Source organism: Cyanistes caeruleus, chromosome 2, assembly GCF_971803275.1.
Source record: "Cyanistes caeruleus chromosome 2, bCyaCae1.hap1.1, whole genome shotgun sequence".
Lineage (NCBI taxonomy): Eukaryota > Metazoa > Chordata > Aves > Passeriformes > Paridae > Cyanistes > Cyanistes caeruleus.
This window is the reverse complement of record NC_141702.1, coordinates 107,159,147-107,175,173: the sequence shown is the minus strand read 5'-3', so window position 1 is coordinate 107,175,173 and position 16,027 is coordinate 107,159,147. Positions and strand designations below refer to the sequence as shown.

At 41.4% G+C, this 16,027-nt stretch overlaps 1 protein-coding gene across 42 annotated transcripts in view; it reads right to left on the bottom strand.

The window, feature by feature from the left end:
- Positions 1–12,703, bottom strand: part of NRXN1 (neurexin 1) — a 671,062-nt gene extending 658,359 nt beyond the window's left edge. For 19 of the 42 annotated variants that reach the window (XM_086878947.1, XM_086878949.1, XM_086878966.1 and 16 more), the window contains exon 1: positions 11,702–12,558. In XM_086878947.1, coding sequence (XP_086735073.1) covers positions 11,702–12,440 — 739 coding nt within the window. In that variant the 5' untranslated portion in view covers positions 12,441–12,558. Of the gene's footprint in view, positions 1–11,701 lie in introns of all 42 variants that reach the window. The other 23 variants (XM_023922971.2, XM_023922977.2, XM_023922978.2 and 20 more) reach the window with 4 other exon arrangements.
- Between the last annotated feature and the right edge of the window lie 3,324 nt (positions 12,704–16,027).

Sequence of the window (16,027 nt, the reverse complement as noted above, 5' to 3'; positions counted from 1 at the left end):
ATACAGACAAAGAATAAGACTCAGGGCTACAAACTGAACAGCAAGTAGAAAACTTGTTATCCAGGCTATGCAATGAAACAGGCAGAAAGCTCAAGGATAAGGTGGTATATGATCATGTAATTAAAGACTATTTCATAATGAAAACTCAGAAACAGATAAAATTAAAAGTGCACAGTGTATTCTGTCCTGACAGTTCATAGCTTCCATGTGCTTTAGTGCTTTATTTTATAAAATTCTCTGGGCATAAATTTTGAGTGCAGTACATTCAACCCTGTCAGACTGACCCTGAGGACTTGGGCTGATTGGAGAAGATGCAAACTGCCCATACTGAGCTGTGCTTTAAAAGCCTGTGCACCAAATGTGTCTAAGAGTAACCAAAGGAGTGCAAAAATTGTTTCAAACACGTGGATGACAAAAATACTTGACAATCTATTTTCAAAGGGCAAGCATTTCAGTACAGAATAGGTCATCTAATCAATGGGGGTCAGAGAGGGGTAAAAATATTCAACTTTTTTATGCATTAATTCATAATTTTGTAAGGGAAAATGCCACTGCAAGTTCTTTCTATGCCTCTACGAAAGAGAGGAACCGAAGAGTGGAAAAAGTTGTTGTTGCAACCTACAGGTGTGAGAGACAAGCAGGCAAAGCTTCCCACTAATCATTTTTGTGCTGGCAAGATGTTTCTATACATCTATGTATAGAATATACATTCTACACATCTATACATTCAAATGGAAAAGGGAACTTCCATCAAAATTGCAAAGTAGCAGTATTACATAGTAGTGAGCAAGATTAAGCCTGCTTGTTTCTTGACATTTTGGAGTGTTTTAATATTAATACAGTTGATTTTTTTTTTTTCCTAATCAGAGGACCTGATTCTTACTTTACTCTTATTTTACAATGGCTTAACATTTCAGCTTCGAGACATCAGCCCTGATCTAAACAGATGAGAAAGGAGAACTGCAACAAATTATTTTATTACAGCAATTGGCAGAGCTACTACTGAATGTGGAAAACCTACAAAAGCAAAATAGTTTAGAAATATTGTACAGAACAATAGATATAATTTCTAATAACTGTAGCTATATATAAGATTTATTATTATATATTTATATATTCATTTTTATATATTTATGTATATATAAATAATATATGTTTTATGTATATAATATTTTCTAAGAATATTTTTCTCTTCCAACTCCTTTGGGTACTAACTTCCTTAGTATCTCTTTCTGCATTCTTCAACGACTGAAAGCTTAGTTTAAGTCACTGAGAGCTCAGACTGGGCAAAAAACAAGTTTCCAAGACATACTCTTGTACTGTTTGTCAGATTTCTGATGAGAAAGCTATGGAAGAGCAAAGCTGAGTAACATCAAAACCTATACCCACCTCACTTTATATATTTAGGCTATGGAAGCAGCAATGTGCCCAAATTAAAGTGCAAAATCAAAATATCTAAATATTTCTAAGCTCTTAGAGGCATGCTTTTGAGTTTGATGTACCTCTATCACAATAGATACAGCATCACTAACTGTGTTTTATTATTTTTAATGCAAATGTGAATAAAATGGAGAGACAAATTCCATGCTTAAGCACAAGAAAGAAAAGAGATGAAAGCCACCACTCACTGCAGGCAGCTTTGCTTCTGAATTCCTGTGGTGCCATTAACTTAGACTGCAATGAATGTTTCTGTTTGTATTCATTTTTTCTTTTTTTTAAAATAGGGGAGAAATTAGGAGGAATTTCTTTTTTCTCTTGCATCACTGTGGATGCTTTCATAGTTTAAGGTTTACAAAATCTACCAGCATGACTCACAGTATCACAATGGGTAATATGTGCCTGAATAGCAAACTTGGGTGGTGTAGGTATTTATAATGTGCAAGAAAGACTTATAAATGAGAGCCAAATGAAAAAAGGAGAATGGGATCCAACCAATACTAGGACAATAGGTAAAGCCTCTGGATGCCAAGATGAATTGTGGTTATCAGGGGATTTGCAGGAATAGCAGGTCAAAACTTTTATCACTTGAACTTTTTTCTGTCACAGGAATTTTCTTTGTTATAAAAACCTGAATAGGAAACAGTGTGAAAATATTCAGAACTCAGAACTTCAAACCTGATACATTATTTGTTACATTTTGAGTTTCAAAATTTGTAAAGTGGAAAACAAAACAAAACCTGTGCTGTTCTGCTTATTATTAATGCACAACTTCCTATAATTCCACTCAGTTGTTCAACTGATGCAGGGGGAAAAAAAGAACAAGTTCAAGGCTAACTTCAATCCTAGCTGGTCCCTCAAGTACTTTGGACCAAGAACAGTGACAAGAAAACCCCCAAGGAAATTCCTGGAAACTACAATAACAGATACATTGTTCACAGGAAAGTAGTGAAGATTTGGGCCAACAAACAAAATGTAATTTGAATATATTTTCTTCTGATGAACTACTGGGAAAATGCTGATGTTTTCCTTATAACACTTAAGTCAGGAATGTTTTATGTAAGAATGTGAGATCTATATTCAGAATTCTTCAGTAAATTCTTAACATTCTTAACTAAACCAGACAAATCTTTTGTTAATGTCGAACGACAGTCCATAATTTATCTCTGAAAAACTATGGGTTCAGAATAAAACCCTCCCAGGTTCTTTGCAATGTGATAATATTACAGACATTATTTTTCTGCAATATCATGGAAAAAGAAAATAAAAATCACAGAGAATCAGCTCCTGAGAAGTTGAGCAACATTCATATGAGAAGGATGTGGAAGAAGGGCATTGATTTGTTCTTAAAAAACCTGTTTACAAGACTTTCCTATATCACCCCAAAATAGACTTAAGAATTAAGTGACTTATAGCTATGTGTTTCCAAATTCCATTTTCACCTGTCTCCCCTCTGATGAGGAAAAATGGAAAAAAATTCAAAATGCACAACGCTAGTAATCTCTCTGTCAGAACCAACATTCCTGGAAACTTCCTGTAGAGATTCCACTGTTTTTTCTAAGGGAGGATGTCATGTGAAGCACCAGTCCACCCCAGTAGACTGACATCACCGAGCATCACCTGAAGATCACTGTGCTTAAACACAGCAGTGTCTGCAGTCTGGAAAGGAGCTGCCTTATCTCACCTACCTCTCTGACTCTGTCCCTGGACCTTGCAGGTCAAGAATCTGGTTTTACAAATGTACAATGCACAAATAATTTTTCAAATGTAAAAAGTAAGCCCGCTGCTGTGCAACAACCAGTGGAATCCAAATTTTTTATATCACATTTATCACACTTGCATGACACAGAATCAGGAAAGATAACATCTTTAAGGCTGAAGAGCACTTTTTTTCCTAGCACTAGGGCCCCATAATTCATTCTAAAGATACTCATTGTGGCTGTGCCCTAGACACCCATTGCACAAATGCTGATATATATGCAAAGATTCCTGCTGTCACCTTTGGAAACAAAGAAGAATCAGGAGAAGCTTCTAAAGAAAATGACAATATTGAGATACAGATCTTCTCTCCATGCCTAGTCATTAATTCTGTGATTTTCTAGACACTTATTCAAAAGGAAGCACATATAATTTATATTACATACATGCAATCTTTCTTAAGGAATCTTTTCTTAATAGAAATACCTCCCTTGACAAAAACGCCATTTTTAAATGTTTTTTGTTAAAGTTAAAAAGCACGAAAGAGAAAGAAGATGCACAAGAAGGTCATTCTTGCATCGGAAACTAAGATGTAATTCAGAAACTTTGGAACTTTGATATGCATCTCTAGGTGCATAGGGTAATGCCAGTGACCTCCTTAATGGCTGTACACATCCACTTAATTACAAAAAGACAGCACTGTGGGAAGAATCAATCAATTTTCTCTGCCTTTAAGCAATGCAGAGCCCTTTCTCTAGACAAAATCAAAAAGTCAAATGTTCTCATTTCAAGACCTTGTGCAATATGGCACAGTCTGAAAAGAATCTGTGACTTGCACACCTGTGCAGCATTGTTGGGATGTAACAGTTCCATAGAAAAAAATCCACTCTTTCACAGTTTGTAGTGGCAGCAACTGCACATGTGATTCCAGTGAATGCACCATCCATTTGTTTGGGAAACCAGGTTTTCCCTCAAATCATAGAGAGTCTTAAATGTAAGACAAAATTAGTCACATCACTCTTCCAGCATGGTTCATAAGGCACATATTAAATTAATGAGTAATTATAATGATGATGATCATGGTAATAAATATTAGAATTTATTAAAAGTATTTTCTCTATAGACATTCCCAGATGAATACTACAGGCAGAATCAGCAGGTTATTAAATTTGCCCTAGTTCTCTCTGTTTTCATATTCCTACTTGAATAATAAGTTCAGAATCAGCAGGTTATTAGGTTTGCCCTAATTCCAAACTTGAGTCAATGGGACTTCAAACTGACTGCAGTGGAAAATGAAAACAGACCACAATTTTTTTCAGATATCTAAAAGATGCCAAATCTGCTGCTTCTTAGGACATAACTGAGTAATTTTAGGTTCCTAATACCTAATACCATAGCATTAAAGAAATCTAAAATTTTATCACAGAATCCTGTTCTTGCAGACAGCTGCCAGCTACCTTTGTCTCATTTCTTGACAAGCTCAAACAAGGCATAACTGAGGCTACCCCTCACTTTCACCTTCAGACTTTTCATTGAAAATGGGAGAGAATGAAACTAAAAAATTATGTGGTCATTGACTAGGAGCAAGGGTTCCTCACTCTCCTCAGACATCAAATCCTAGATCCTTCTACAGTAATAAGGATCCTTTTCTAGTAATAAGGATGACTTTTATACAGGTGTAACATTGCAAAGGATGAGAACTGCTGTGACCATGAGAAGAGCTGAATTGTCAAAGAAGTGGCTGGCAGATGACAAGCTACATCATTTCCAGGGTCTAGTCAGAACAATGGCAGTCAGTGGCAGACAAAAAAGCAAGAAAAAACCCACTATTCTGAACACTCAGCTATGGATAGGCAGTAGGAAGGCCTGCAACTTCAAAGCCAACTAACAATTATCAGTTCTGTAGACTAAAGTGGTTGCACAATAGTAAAGGGACCTTCAGGTCTTCCTCTCCTACATCCCTAATAGAAATTCTGATCTTTCAAGTATCTGATGACCAGGAAAAAGAGCTACCAGAAGCTCCTTTATGGAGTAGTTTAACTTTACAGATTAGAAGGAAAACTGAAAAAGCGGTGTGAACTGGCCAGGGGCACTGAGAAAGCAACGTCCTATCAAAACCCTGTGGGTTTTCCTACTTCATTACTTCATTAGCTACTGCAGGTATTTTGTTCATTGAAGCACTCATTGATCCTACTGATTCTACTCCAAGATCCAGGAGAATGGCTACACATTTGCATGATTTCACCACATACAACCACTTTTTAGCTTGGCGGAAGAGAACCTGAGCTGAGAAATTGAGTTCTGCATACACAACAATATAATCCAGGCTGGTGAAGTGCTTGTGATACACTCAGATACCATCACCACGGTACAGGAGAAACTGCCATTCAAGAAAGTGCACATCTTCTGTTAAATATTAAATTATGATCCCAGATCAGCGTAGAACTAAATAAAGGCAGCAAAGGATTATTTATCCTGACTTTGCTAGTCAATTCTATATATAACAACAGTATTAAAGGTATGTCTGTTACACCCTAACCAAACATTCCCTGAAAGTAGTATATTTGGCCTCTATAATTTAGTCCTCAGGTTCACAAAGGCATTCAACACCTCAGAATGCCCTTCACTATTCTGGAAAATCATGTGTTTATGAAGGTACACAAGTTTCAACTACAGCACAACAAACAGGACAGAGCATTTTTCCAGAAACTGGTATGGTTGCATGTTTTCTAAAAGGAACACCAAGCTTTCTGATAGATATAACATCATATTAAATTCACCAAGACAGATAGTGAATAGAGAGATGAAGCTTTCTTTTTCACATTACCAACCAATTTTAATATGTTTACTAAAAGAAGCATGAACCCTCCAACCTGCAAATGTTAATGTTAGCCTCTACATAAAGCTATTTCTATCAGAAACTCATTTTTAATTGCCTGTTTCCCCATTCTTGTCCATCAGGTCAGTAATGATGATGGGGTAAAAATCCCACAAATGCATGGCTAGCATCTGCTGTTAAAATACCAGGGAGCCAGCCCTCAGCTGAGACAAAAGATTAAGTGCAATTATATCAAAACATTGGCAATTTTAATATATATTATTTTGAAATTCTGAATGAATCTGACCAATCTGACACAAGGTCCTATGGTGCTAGATATAAATTCTTCTAGTATATTAGCTGTCTATAATTCACAATATATAAAATATAAAATATAAATTTAACAAGGACCTTAACTAGGCCCAAAGGGAAACAACAACATCACTATTTAAATTATTATTTACCTGGAGTACCAAGATCTAGGCTCTAAGTATTTCAATATCAGCATTTTGAAAGGATTAGTAATACTCAACAAAAAACCTCCTTAGAAGATAATATAAAACAGACTGCCAACTCCTAATTACCAGTGAAATAGTATTTAAATTCCTGTGATTTTACATGAGTCAGATATTGAAATCAATACAAAATAATGCTGAATCCTGCCAAACAAAATACTATATCAAATTTCATTAAGAAAATGATGCAAAATTGTGCTTTAAACTGACATAAGGGTTGGGTGTTCATATGACTAAATGTGAATGTAACAGATGCAACCCAGTGAAGAACGAATTTTTCATTACTTGACTATCTGCTGTCAAGATTCTACTCTGCAACAAACTCACCATTTAAAAAAAATAAATAAAGTGAAATAATGATTGTTAAATTATCAACATAGTTTGTACATATGCAGAACCTCAGTACAATCTCTGCTGCATTTCTAGCCCTCCTTCTAAACCAACATCACCCCAGTGGCCACTGGCACTGACAAGAAATTCAGCATGCAGAAGAAATAGAGATCATCTAGATAAAGATTCCAAAGCGTAAATCAAAAAGGCAAGTTTTGTTCACAGTATTTACTAGTCCAAAGTACATTTAGCTAGGACTCAGGAGGGATAAAGACCATGGTGACTACTCTGCTAAGACTGACTGTAGGCAATGAGTTCAACATCACACTCAAACACACAACTTGCAATAGATAACTAATGCCAAAAGAAGTTCAAATGTTTCATTCAAGGCATAAAGAGAACAAAACGGATGAAGATATCAAAAATTTCAAGGAGATATAAATATTGGATTTTTTAAAAAAAAGATAACATGCAAAAGGAAATACAACAAAGACTGATGTAGTATATTCAGAACCCAAACAAACAAATCTAAATGCTGGCTAGGCTGAGACATCTGGAACTGACTTCCTCAAAAATCACTTTCACAGTTCAAACCATAGCTGGCATCAACTTCTGAATATCTGACAAGGATGAGTATCTCTTACAGTGAACAGCTGCCTGAACAGTCCTCATTTTTCTCACGAACCAGAAACTCGGTAGAACAGCTAAAACACATGTTATAAACAGGAATAGTTTGGAGTCACAGAGCACTTGTCTGTACAGATGCTAATATTGAGGGAAGTAGGGAAGCTATATGCTAAAAAGATAAAGAACCCTGTCTGTAACTTTTTCAAACCATTAGAGATGTAGAAAAGGAAAAGGGCATGGAGTGACCAGAAGTTAGCATCAGTGAGTAACTTCCCCCAACTCAATGCATCACGTGTATTTTACTACCTCTTTTAGAGCTACCTGTTTACTTTCTCAGATAGTGGACAAGGCTGTTTTTATATAAATGAGGATGACAGGAAAATGATACTTTTTTTTTTTTTTGTCTAAAATCCAGAGGTCACTATTTTAATTATTTAATAGGTAAATTTTTTGTTGTTGTTGCTTTGAAATTTTTTAAAGGAGCAAAATTAGAAGAGTAATATGGAGGTTCACAGATACGAACCATGTATTTTCCTTACCTTCCAGGACCTTGACTTAATGCACTAAAAATCTGACTTTAAAGTTGGTCTTTTTAATAAAAACCTTTACCATAGAATCAAGCCACACCAATTTGAGTACTTTCAATATTGTAATTTTCACTGAATAGAAGATTGAAATATATGTCAAAAAACCTATCAGAAAATTGATATGGCAGTCAGGGTTTATTTCAATGCTAGTCATATTCCTAATAAAATTCATTATAATTTTGTGTATTTTTCCTTCTACTGAGTCACTATTATTATGTGGAATAACATAACCTTGCCTCCTTCAGTACAAAGTACAGATTTTATTTTCTGTTTTAGAAGGCTCTTGTAGTGTTTTTACTCATGGGCCTTTCAAACAGAGAACTGCCAGAGATCATATTTTTCTTTGCTATGGACTACACATCCTTGTAAATTTAAGCAAAAATTCCAGTCCTTTTTCTGTGATTTATGCCAGTGCTCCCACTGAAGAGAAGTTAGATCCTCCTGGAACAAAAGGAATGACTGAATGGTTCTTTCCTAGCTTGCACTGATCTCACAGTGGTGCAGTTCAGAAAACATAAATGAAGCTACTCCTGATTTAGGTATAAAAGCAGTTAAGCCCATTGGAAATAATTTATATTACTATGGGTTTAAAAAACAACAACAAAAAAAACAAACAAAAAACCAAAACAAAACAATAAAACCCAACCCAAAACTTCATGGAACTTCATTCTTACAAGAAAAAAAAAAATTACTTCAGGGATCATTAATAAGCTTCTCAAAGATGAAAATCTGGGAAAAATAACCCATCAGATTTTCTCCTGAAAATAAGTGAACTTGTGTTTAAAATGGCAGCTTAAGACATGAAACTTTGACTCTAAATCTATTACTTTTTAATTCCTAAACATGCAAGTCAGGGTAGAAAATTTTGAAAACGTTTTGTTTATTGTTGTTGATCTTAATTCCTGCATTCCTCATTACACTGAGGAGCTCTGTGTTTTTACCAGACAGCAGAGATACTGAACAACAACAAATCCAAGCCAAAAAAAAAAAAAAAATAAAAATACAAATTTAAAAAATTCAAGGAAAATAGAATTTAATGACCATCTTTCACCTTTAAAGAAAAGGTATCAACTGGAACACATGGCTAGAATTTCAGATAAAAATGAAAAGTTGGGGTTTTCTTCTATCTAAAATAATTTTTAAACAAAAAACAAAACAAGGGTAGGAGTGAAGACTCAAAAAAACCCTTCAGATAATTGCAGCCTGAGATGATCCCTTAGCAATGGCAATGTCTTTCTACGGCTTGTGGGAAATTTACACATTCTGGGAACAAAAGACCAAAGTTCAACAGCTTAATGTCTATGTTGGCTACAAAAAACTAAAGAGAAGAAGCCAAGTTTCCTTTCTTGGCAGATCTAAAGGCTTTACTTGTCCTTCTGCCTTTTCTGTTTCTTAGAATAATTATAAAATAATTTATAATAGTTCAACATCTTTGCTGGCACATATGAGTAACTTCTAATCCCTTAATCAAAACTTCACTGACAGAACTGTCAGTTGCTACCTTTTCTCAATTAACAGGTATAAACTGCAATGTTAGTTTAATTTCTGTTGTTGTCAGGGCAAATGTTGCCTCCTGTTTCAAATTAAATCAGAATCTGAATATTTTCTGCTAAAATTGTAAGTCTTGGTATTATTTTATAAGGCTTCTTTGCAGTCAAGGGACACGTGAGGAGAATTTTGATCCCACCTATGTCAAATGTAAAATCCCTAACATTTAAATGAAGTCAGCACTTTACCTGAATTTGGAGGGGGATTCTAAATGTTATTTTGAGTGTCTTCTTCTTAAAGGCTCCATACAATGTTCACTAAATATAAATATAGATATGTATTTCACTAACATTTGATCCAAACATAAAAATGTTCCTTAAAAATAGCCAGTGAACCTATTATTATGTAAAGGCAATAATTTATCTGAGTGATATTACATGCAATTATGTGAACTCTTTCACATAAGTATTATGTGTGCAAAATAACTTCAAATAACTAAACTATGTTTTAGTGTAAAGGGCATATAAATGTATAATAGTATTAATAGTACTTAAATTACCATTATTGCTTTAGCAAAGCTGCTGCACCATCATAATTTTCTTTTTCTTTACAATAGGGCCTAACTCAGAGATGGTAAGGCAACTCAGTATTGTCCATACACCTATAGATTATGTACTATCATATCATAAAAACTGATAGCCAAAAACTAAATCAATTGAGATGTTTTACCTAATATAAAAGATATTTAATTTTACAGTTTCTGGGAATGGGTGCAATTGAAAGTACAAATGACTAATTTTCTGAAACTGTTATTTGCTCCTACAAAATATTATTTAAAGTGTTAATAAGGTTTGAATTTTTCACAAATGGCAGATGAGAGATAAACAGCTGATAAAGTAAACAGGATGCAGAATGACTGTAGCATTTTGAGTATTGACACTAAGGATAGAAGGTGTTACATAATAAAGCACAGTCACAAATGATGTTTTCTTTCTTATAATGAGTGAAATCTGATAGAAATGCTAAAGGCAAATTATTCAGCCATAAATGTCATGCAGCCACTCAGTGAAAATCTTAATTTGGCCTTGATAATATCTTATTCATATTTACCTTTTACATTTTAAACTTAGGTCTCTGCTCTCCAATTTTGACATGATAATCGTATTTTCCCTTGATACATTCGCTCTTATTTCATTTATACACCTTCACATCCTGTTCTAGATACACAACATATGTAATTTCTATGCCTAAGGAGCTGCAAGCAATGGTACATTTACTAACAAAATAATAAAAACAAGAGTCCTGCATGCATCTGCAAAGTAAACGTTCACATTCTTTCCATTTGCCAAAAACAATGGGCACTGAATATGAATCATATTTTACCCAGTGATTTATTTGTAGATGGATTAAGGAAACTGCTGTTTTTCTAGGTTCCCTCTTCCTTGGTAAAACTATTCAGTCATTTTGCGGTCTTGGAGTACGTACTTCCCCTTTGCCCTTTTGTGTTCTCCCTGTCTAACTGGCATGGTGAATTGCTAAATATGTTGCAAAGCAGTACTATTCACATCCATGTAAAAACATAATCCTCTGTTTAATCCCCTTGTTCCCCGGCCACAATTTAAGGAATTCACAAATAAATCACTGATTTTATTTCAATGACATAGCAGAGGCAAATACAAAGTGGACTCTGGGTCTCCTCTACCCTACAAAACCAAACCCAGGTCATCTTTGCACTCAATCCACTGAAATTATTCCCAGCATCACTTTCCCTGCTCCCCAAGTTAATTACCACCAGCTGCTTGTGATAGGCATGCACATCCCCTCCCTCAGCTCCCACCGAGCATGGTTCCAGCCACCCCCTGCCATCTGGGTGACACCTGGTACCCAGCACCCATCTCTCCTTTACCCAGAACAACCCGAAATCCCAGCCCGCCTCCGGAAGATGCTCAGATAACATCCTCTTCCTCCTCTCACCCAGCCTCGCAGAGAACAGAAGAGTGATGGCACCATGGTTGGCCACAGAGACACACGGAAGACATGGAGGAGAAGGTGGGGAAGAGGGGAGCTGGGGACACGGTGGGAAGGGTGGGGAGGGAGGAAGATCCACTCATACAGATGAAACCTCATGCAGGCCTGGCCTCCGACCCGTCCCCTCCACGGAGCGATGGGGGGCAATGGGGCGAGCTGAAATGGCCCCTTACCTTCACTGCAGTCCTTCCCTCGGAAGCCCGTTTGGGAGCAGTCACAGACGGCCTGGTCGTTGAGCACCGAGCAGACGCCCCCGTTGAGGCAGACGTCGTCCCTGGCGCACAGCCGGCTCTGCTCGTCATCCAGCCGCACCTCCTGGCTCTCCAGCGGCGACGTCTGCGTGTAGTTCACCCGCACGTCTGTTATCCAGCCCTTGAAGGGCTCCCGGTCCTTGACGGAGGAGAGCGTCAGCTTTAGCGTCGCCGACCGCAGCTCCGGCGGGAGCCCTCCTAGGAAGAGCCCGCTGAAGACAGTCATGTCCCGCCGTTTGGACTTCACCTCCACCCACTTGGCCTCGGTTCGGTCGATGATCAGCGTCGTGTTCTTGAAGTGGCGGCGGATGACAACGGCGTGCCACAGGTTGTCGTTGACCGCCGTGTCCGAGAGCAGGGTGGCAGGCTCGGCGCAGAAGATGGAGAAGCTGAGCTGTAGCCGCCCTCCCTGGGTGAGGATGAGCTCCAGGAAGTCACAGAAACCCTCGTCATCAAAGTAGAGCACCAGCCCGCTGGAGCTGCGCGTCTTCATGTTGAAGCTCATTTCGCTCTCGCAGCAGGCGTTCCACTTGGGGAAGCGGGTCCACTGGCCCTCCGCACCCGGGAACTCCAGCCCGCTGCCCAGCTCGGCCCAGCAGCCCAGCAGTAGGGCCAGCCAGAGCAGCAGGCAGCCCCCGCGCCGCACCAGCACCGCCCCCATCCTGCGCGGCCTGGGGCGGGCGAGCGGGGCGGCAGGGCTGGCGGGGGGCGGCACCGGGGCCCCGGCGGCAGACAGGGTAAAATCTTGCCGGGCGCCGGCCGCGCTGGAAGCTTCGGGCACGCTCACCCCCGCCCCGGGTGCGGGGGTCACTGTGGGAGACTCCCCGGGGCGGGGGGCTGCAGCTGCCCCGCGGGATGGGCTTGGGCACAAGATGGTGCCAGGGGCCACCGGAGGGGACCCGCGGTGGGGGTAAGGCGCCGTTGGGTCTCTTCACTGGCCGGCCACGCTCCGCAAAAGGTGTCCAGGGGTGGGTGAGTCGGCAGAAATTTTCCCCAAAGCCAACATTACCAAATCGGGAAAGAACCCAAGATCGGTGGCAAAACTCTCCTCCAAGTGGATCCACCAGCTCGGCAAGGCTGTAGCAATATCCTGGCACATGCGTGCCTCTTTTTACATCCTCTCCACCAGCTGTAGTTTCCCAGGAAGCCAATTATGGATCCCAACGCCGCCTCCCTAGGATGGATCCTCTTGTCATATCACAGCCTGTCTGCCATGGTGCTAGAGCAGCGTCAGCAGACGACAGGACTCATCGCTCGTGGTTGCTTGAGCTGCCTCAATCCCAATGGGGTTGAAACCCAGAAGCTGTCAAACAGCCGAGTGGCCACTTGACATGCAAAGCCTGGCAGCTCCTCTTCTCTTTGCTTGAAAAAGGCCAAGGCTAAGATCCAGGGGGGTGATTTTCCTCTATTGTTTTTGTTTCTAATCTGCAAGGAATTGAAACAGAATAATAAGAAATGACAACTAATAGCATGCTGAATCACAAAGTTGATCAATAGTGAACGTTTGTGATTATTTTTTTCATTTCAACTGGTGTTGGACGTTAGGAAAATGCTGCTGTAATCTTGGAGTTACTGAGAAATTGTAATGGGTTGCAGTGCTAAACACAAATCTTAACATTATTTTATACTTGATTACATTTTTATGCTATAATCTGAACATAAACTACTTACCTTTCCAAAACTTTCACATATTTTAGTAGTGCATTTTATTACTAGAACAACAATGCTAAACAGAAAAGATGGTGTTTATTCTACAATTTATTTTAATTTATTTGTGAAAACACCATCACCTGTGAAGCTATGGGGTCCTAGTCATACAGATGAAGCCCAGTTCTGGTTGTTCCTAATACAGGTCAAAAAAATAAAGTGGCCTAAGCTCCCAGCAGGACCTGAGAAGCTTCACCATGCATGGCACACCTAATGGTTTATTTTTCCTGGGGTGAGGAAGAATTGCAATAGTTTCTTAGAAGGCTTTTCAAAAATTTCAAATCAAATTTTTTTCTCTGCCACCTGGTTTCTTCTGGGGCTGATATTTTCTGCTGTGGCAGGGAAAATCCAATTCAAGCCAGCTCTGATGTTGACATTATTCACAATGCAGATCAGCTAATCCCAGGTGCTAGTCCTCTGAAATGGGTTGCAGTATTTTATGTATATTTACTCAGCTGCCCTTGTTTAAGAGAACAAGGAGAGAACAACTCCTCTGTTTTCAAAATTATGCGTATGCCACAGTTCACCCTTATCCTCTGAAGAGGTCTCTACATCCAAAACGTTTCAGCAGAGAGGCTGTTCTTCTCCCCCAGAGCTGCTGTATCTTTTCTGGAAGCTGTGTATTAGCAGACCTCTCCTGATGGAGGAGAGGATCTCCAACACCTCCCTCACTCATCGCTTCCCCTTCCCCTCCCTTACATTTCTTTGCCAGCAGCACTTAGGCAAACACAATAGCATGGCCAGAGCTGCTGCCAAGCCCTCTTCTGAGCTGGGGTGTGTGTCTGTGTCTGTGTCTGTGTGTGTGTGTGTGTGTGTGTGTGTGTGTGTGTGTGTGTGCGGGGAGAGGGGGCAGAGATGACCCTGCCAGGGAGAAACGTTTTAAAAACAGGCACACACCTCAGCTGCCTGCACCTGACACGTTCAGAGCTGCTAAGTCACCTCCTACTCTCTCTATATTTAATTTCATTCCTCTAAATGTCAACACGATTATTTTTATTATTTGCCACACGTGAGGCGGGCAAGAGCAGCAAAAGGGAGGAGAGGAGAACCCCCAAACTTCGCGGGCAGGGGCCAGCCGTGCCCACCGGCAGCAGGCAGACCCCAGGTTTCCTCCACGCCCTCCCCGTCCCTCGGCGGGAGCCACCTCCGGCAACGCCGCTACCAGCCCAGGGATTTTCCGGCAGCTCCCGGGAGGGTCGGCGGCGGGAGCCCCCGCAGCCCCGCTCCCCAAAGGCCATCCCGGGCGCGGCGGTGGCCGGGGGCAGGGGCCCGCTGGCTTGCGGCACCGCGCCGAGCGGCCGCTCCTGTTTCAGCACCCGGAACAGCTCCGCCCTGCGCGGCCCGACGGGGCGGCGGCGCCCGCTGCCCGCGCCCGCCCGAGCGGGAGCGGCCCCGCCGCTGCTCCCTGCGCGCCGCCGCGGGGCTGCGCTCCGGACGGGGCCCGGAGCTGCCACCAGGGCGGGAGGGGACCCGCGGGCGGCCGAGGGGAAGGAGGCGGTGATGGAGCGGATTTGGGGTGCGTGGGGGGCGCGGGGAGCCAGCCGGGCGCTGGCCGGCGGTGTGAGACACGGCGTGCGTGCCCGGGGACAATGACACGGAGGAAGGGGGTGATGGGGTGAGGAGCGGGGGAAGGGGAGGTTTGTGGAGACGGGGTGCTTGGGGCTGGGCTGGCCCTCGGGGGAAGGGGCGGTGGGCAGGGAATGCGGGAGGCGCGGCGGGGAGGGGAGGGGGGCGCAAGGTGCGCGGGGCGGGCGCCGCGGCTTTGGGAGGAGCGGGGCGAAGGAAGGGAAGGGGTTTGCGCCTCTGTGAGCGGGGCGCAGGAGCCGGAGGGTGCCAGGAGCCCGTGGCGTCTAGCAGGGGTGGGGAGGAGGGTGGGGGGAGCCAGGCAAGGACGCGGTGTGACTGAGTGAGTGAGTGAGTGAGTGTGTGCGCGGCCGCCGTGCGTGCCAGAGCGATCCCTACAGGTGTCCGCGGAGAGCCGCCGCGCGGGGATCCCACCTCGCGAGCATCCCTCCCTGCCCGCTGCCTGCCGCTGGCTGCAGCGCCTGCCTGCCCCCTCACTCACACACACACAGCAGCAAGCAGCGGCGGCAAAAGGGGGGAAGAGAAAGGGAAAAGAAGAAGACAAAAAAAAAAAAAAAAAAAAAAAAAGGGGGGGGGAGAAATAAAAAAAAATAATAAAATAATAGATAAAAAAAAGAAAGAGAGACTGTAAAAGAAAGGAGAAAGACCCGAGGGAAAAATAAGCGAAGAAACAATTGCTTATTTATTACTGCCGATATAATTCGCACATTGCCAATAAACACCACAGTCTTGTCTAGTCATTTCTAAAGCAAAGGGACACTTTCGTTCTCGGAAGAGGACAATTTATTAACATCTATCTATCTTTGTATCTATCTATGTATCTATCTATATATCTATCAATCTATCTCAAATGGCTCTTAAGTACCAGGCATCCCTCCCAGCAATGTATCCATGAACACACACATATGTAGCGAGAAATATGCACAAACCAATATAAATGTAGCTATTGCATTCAGC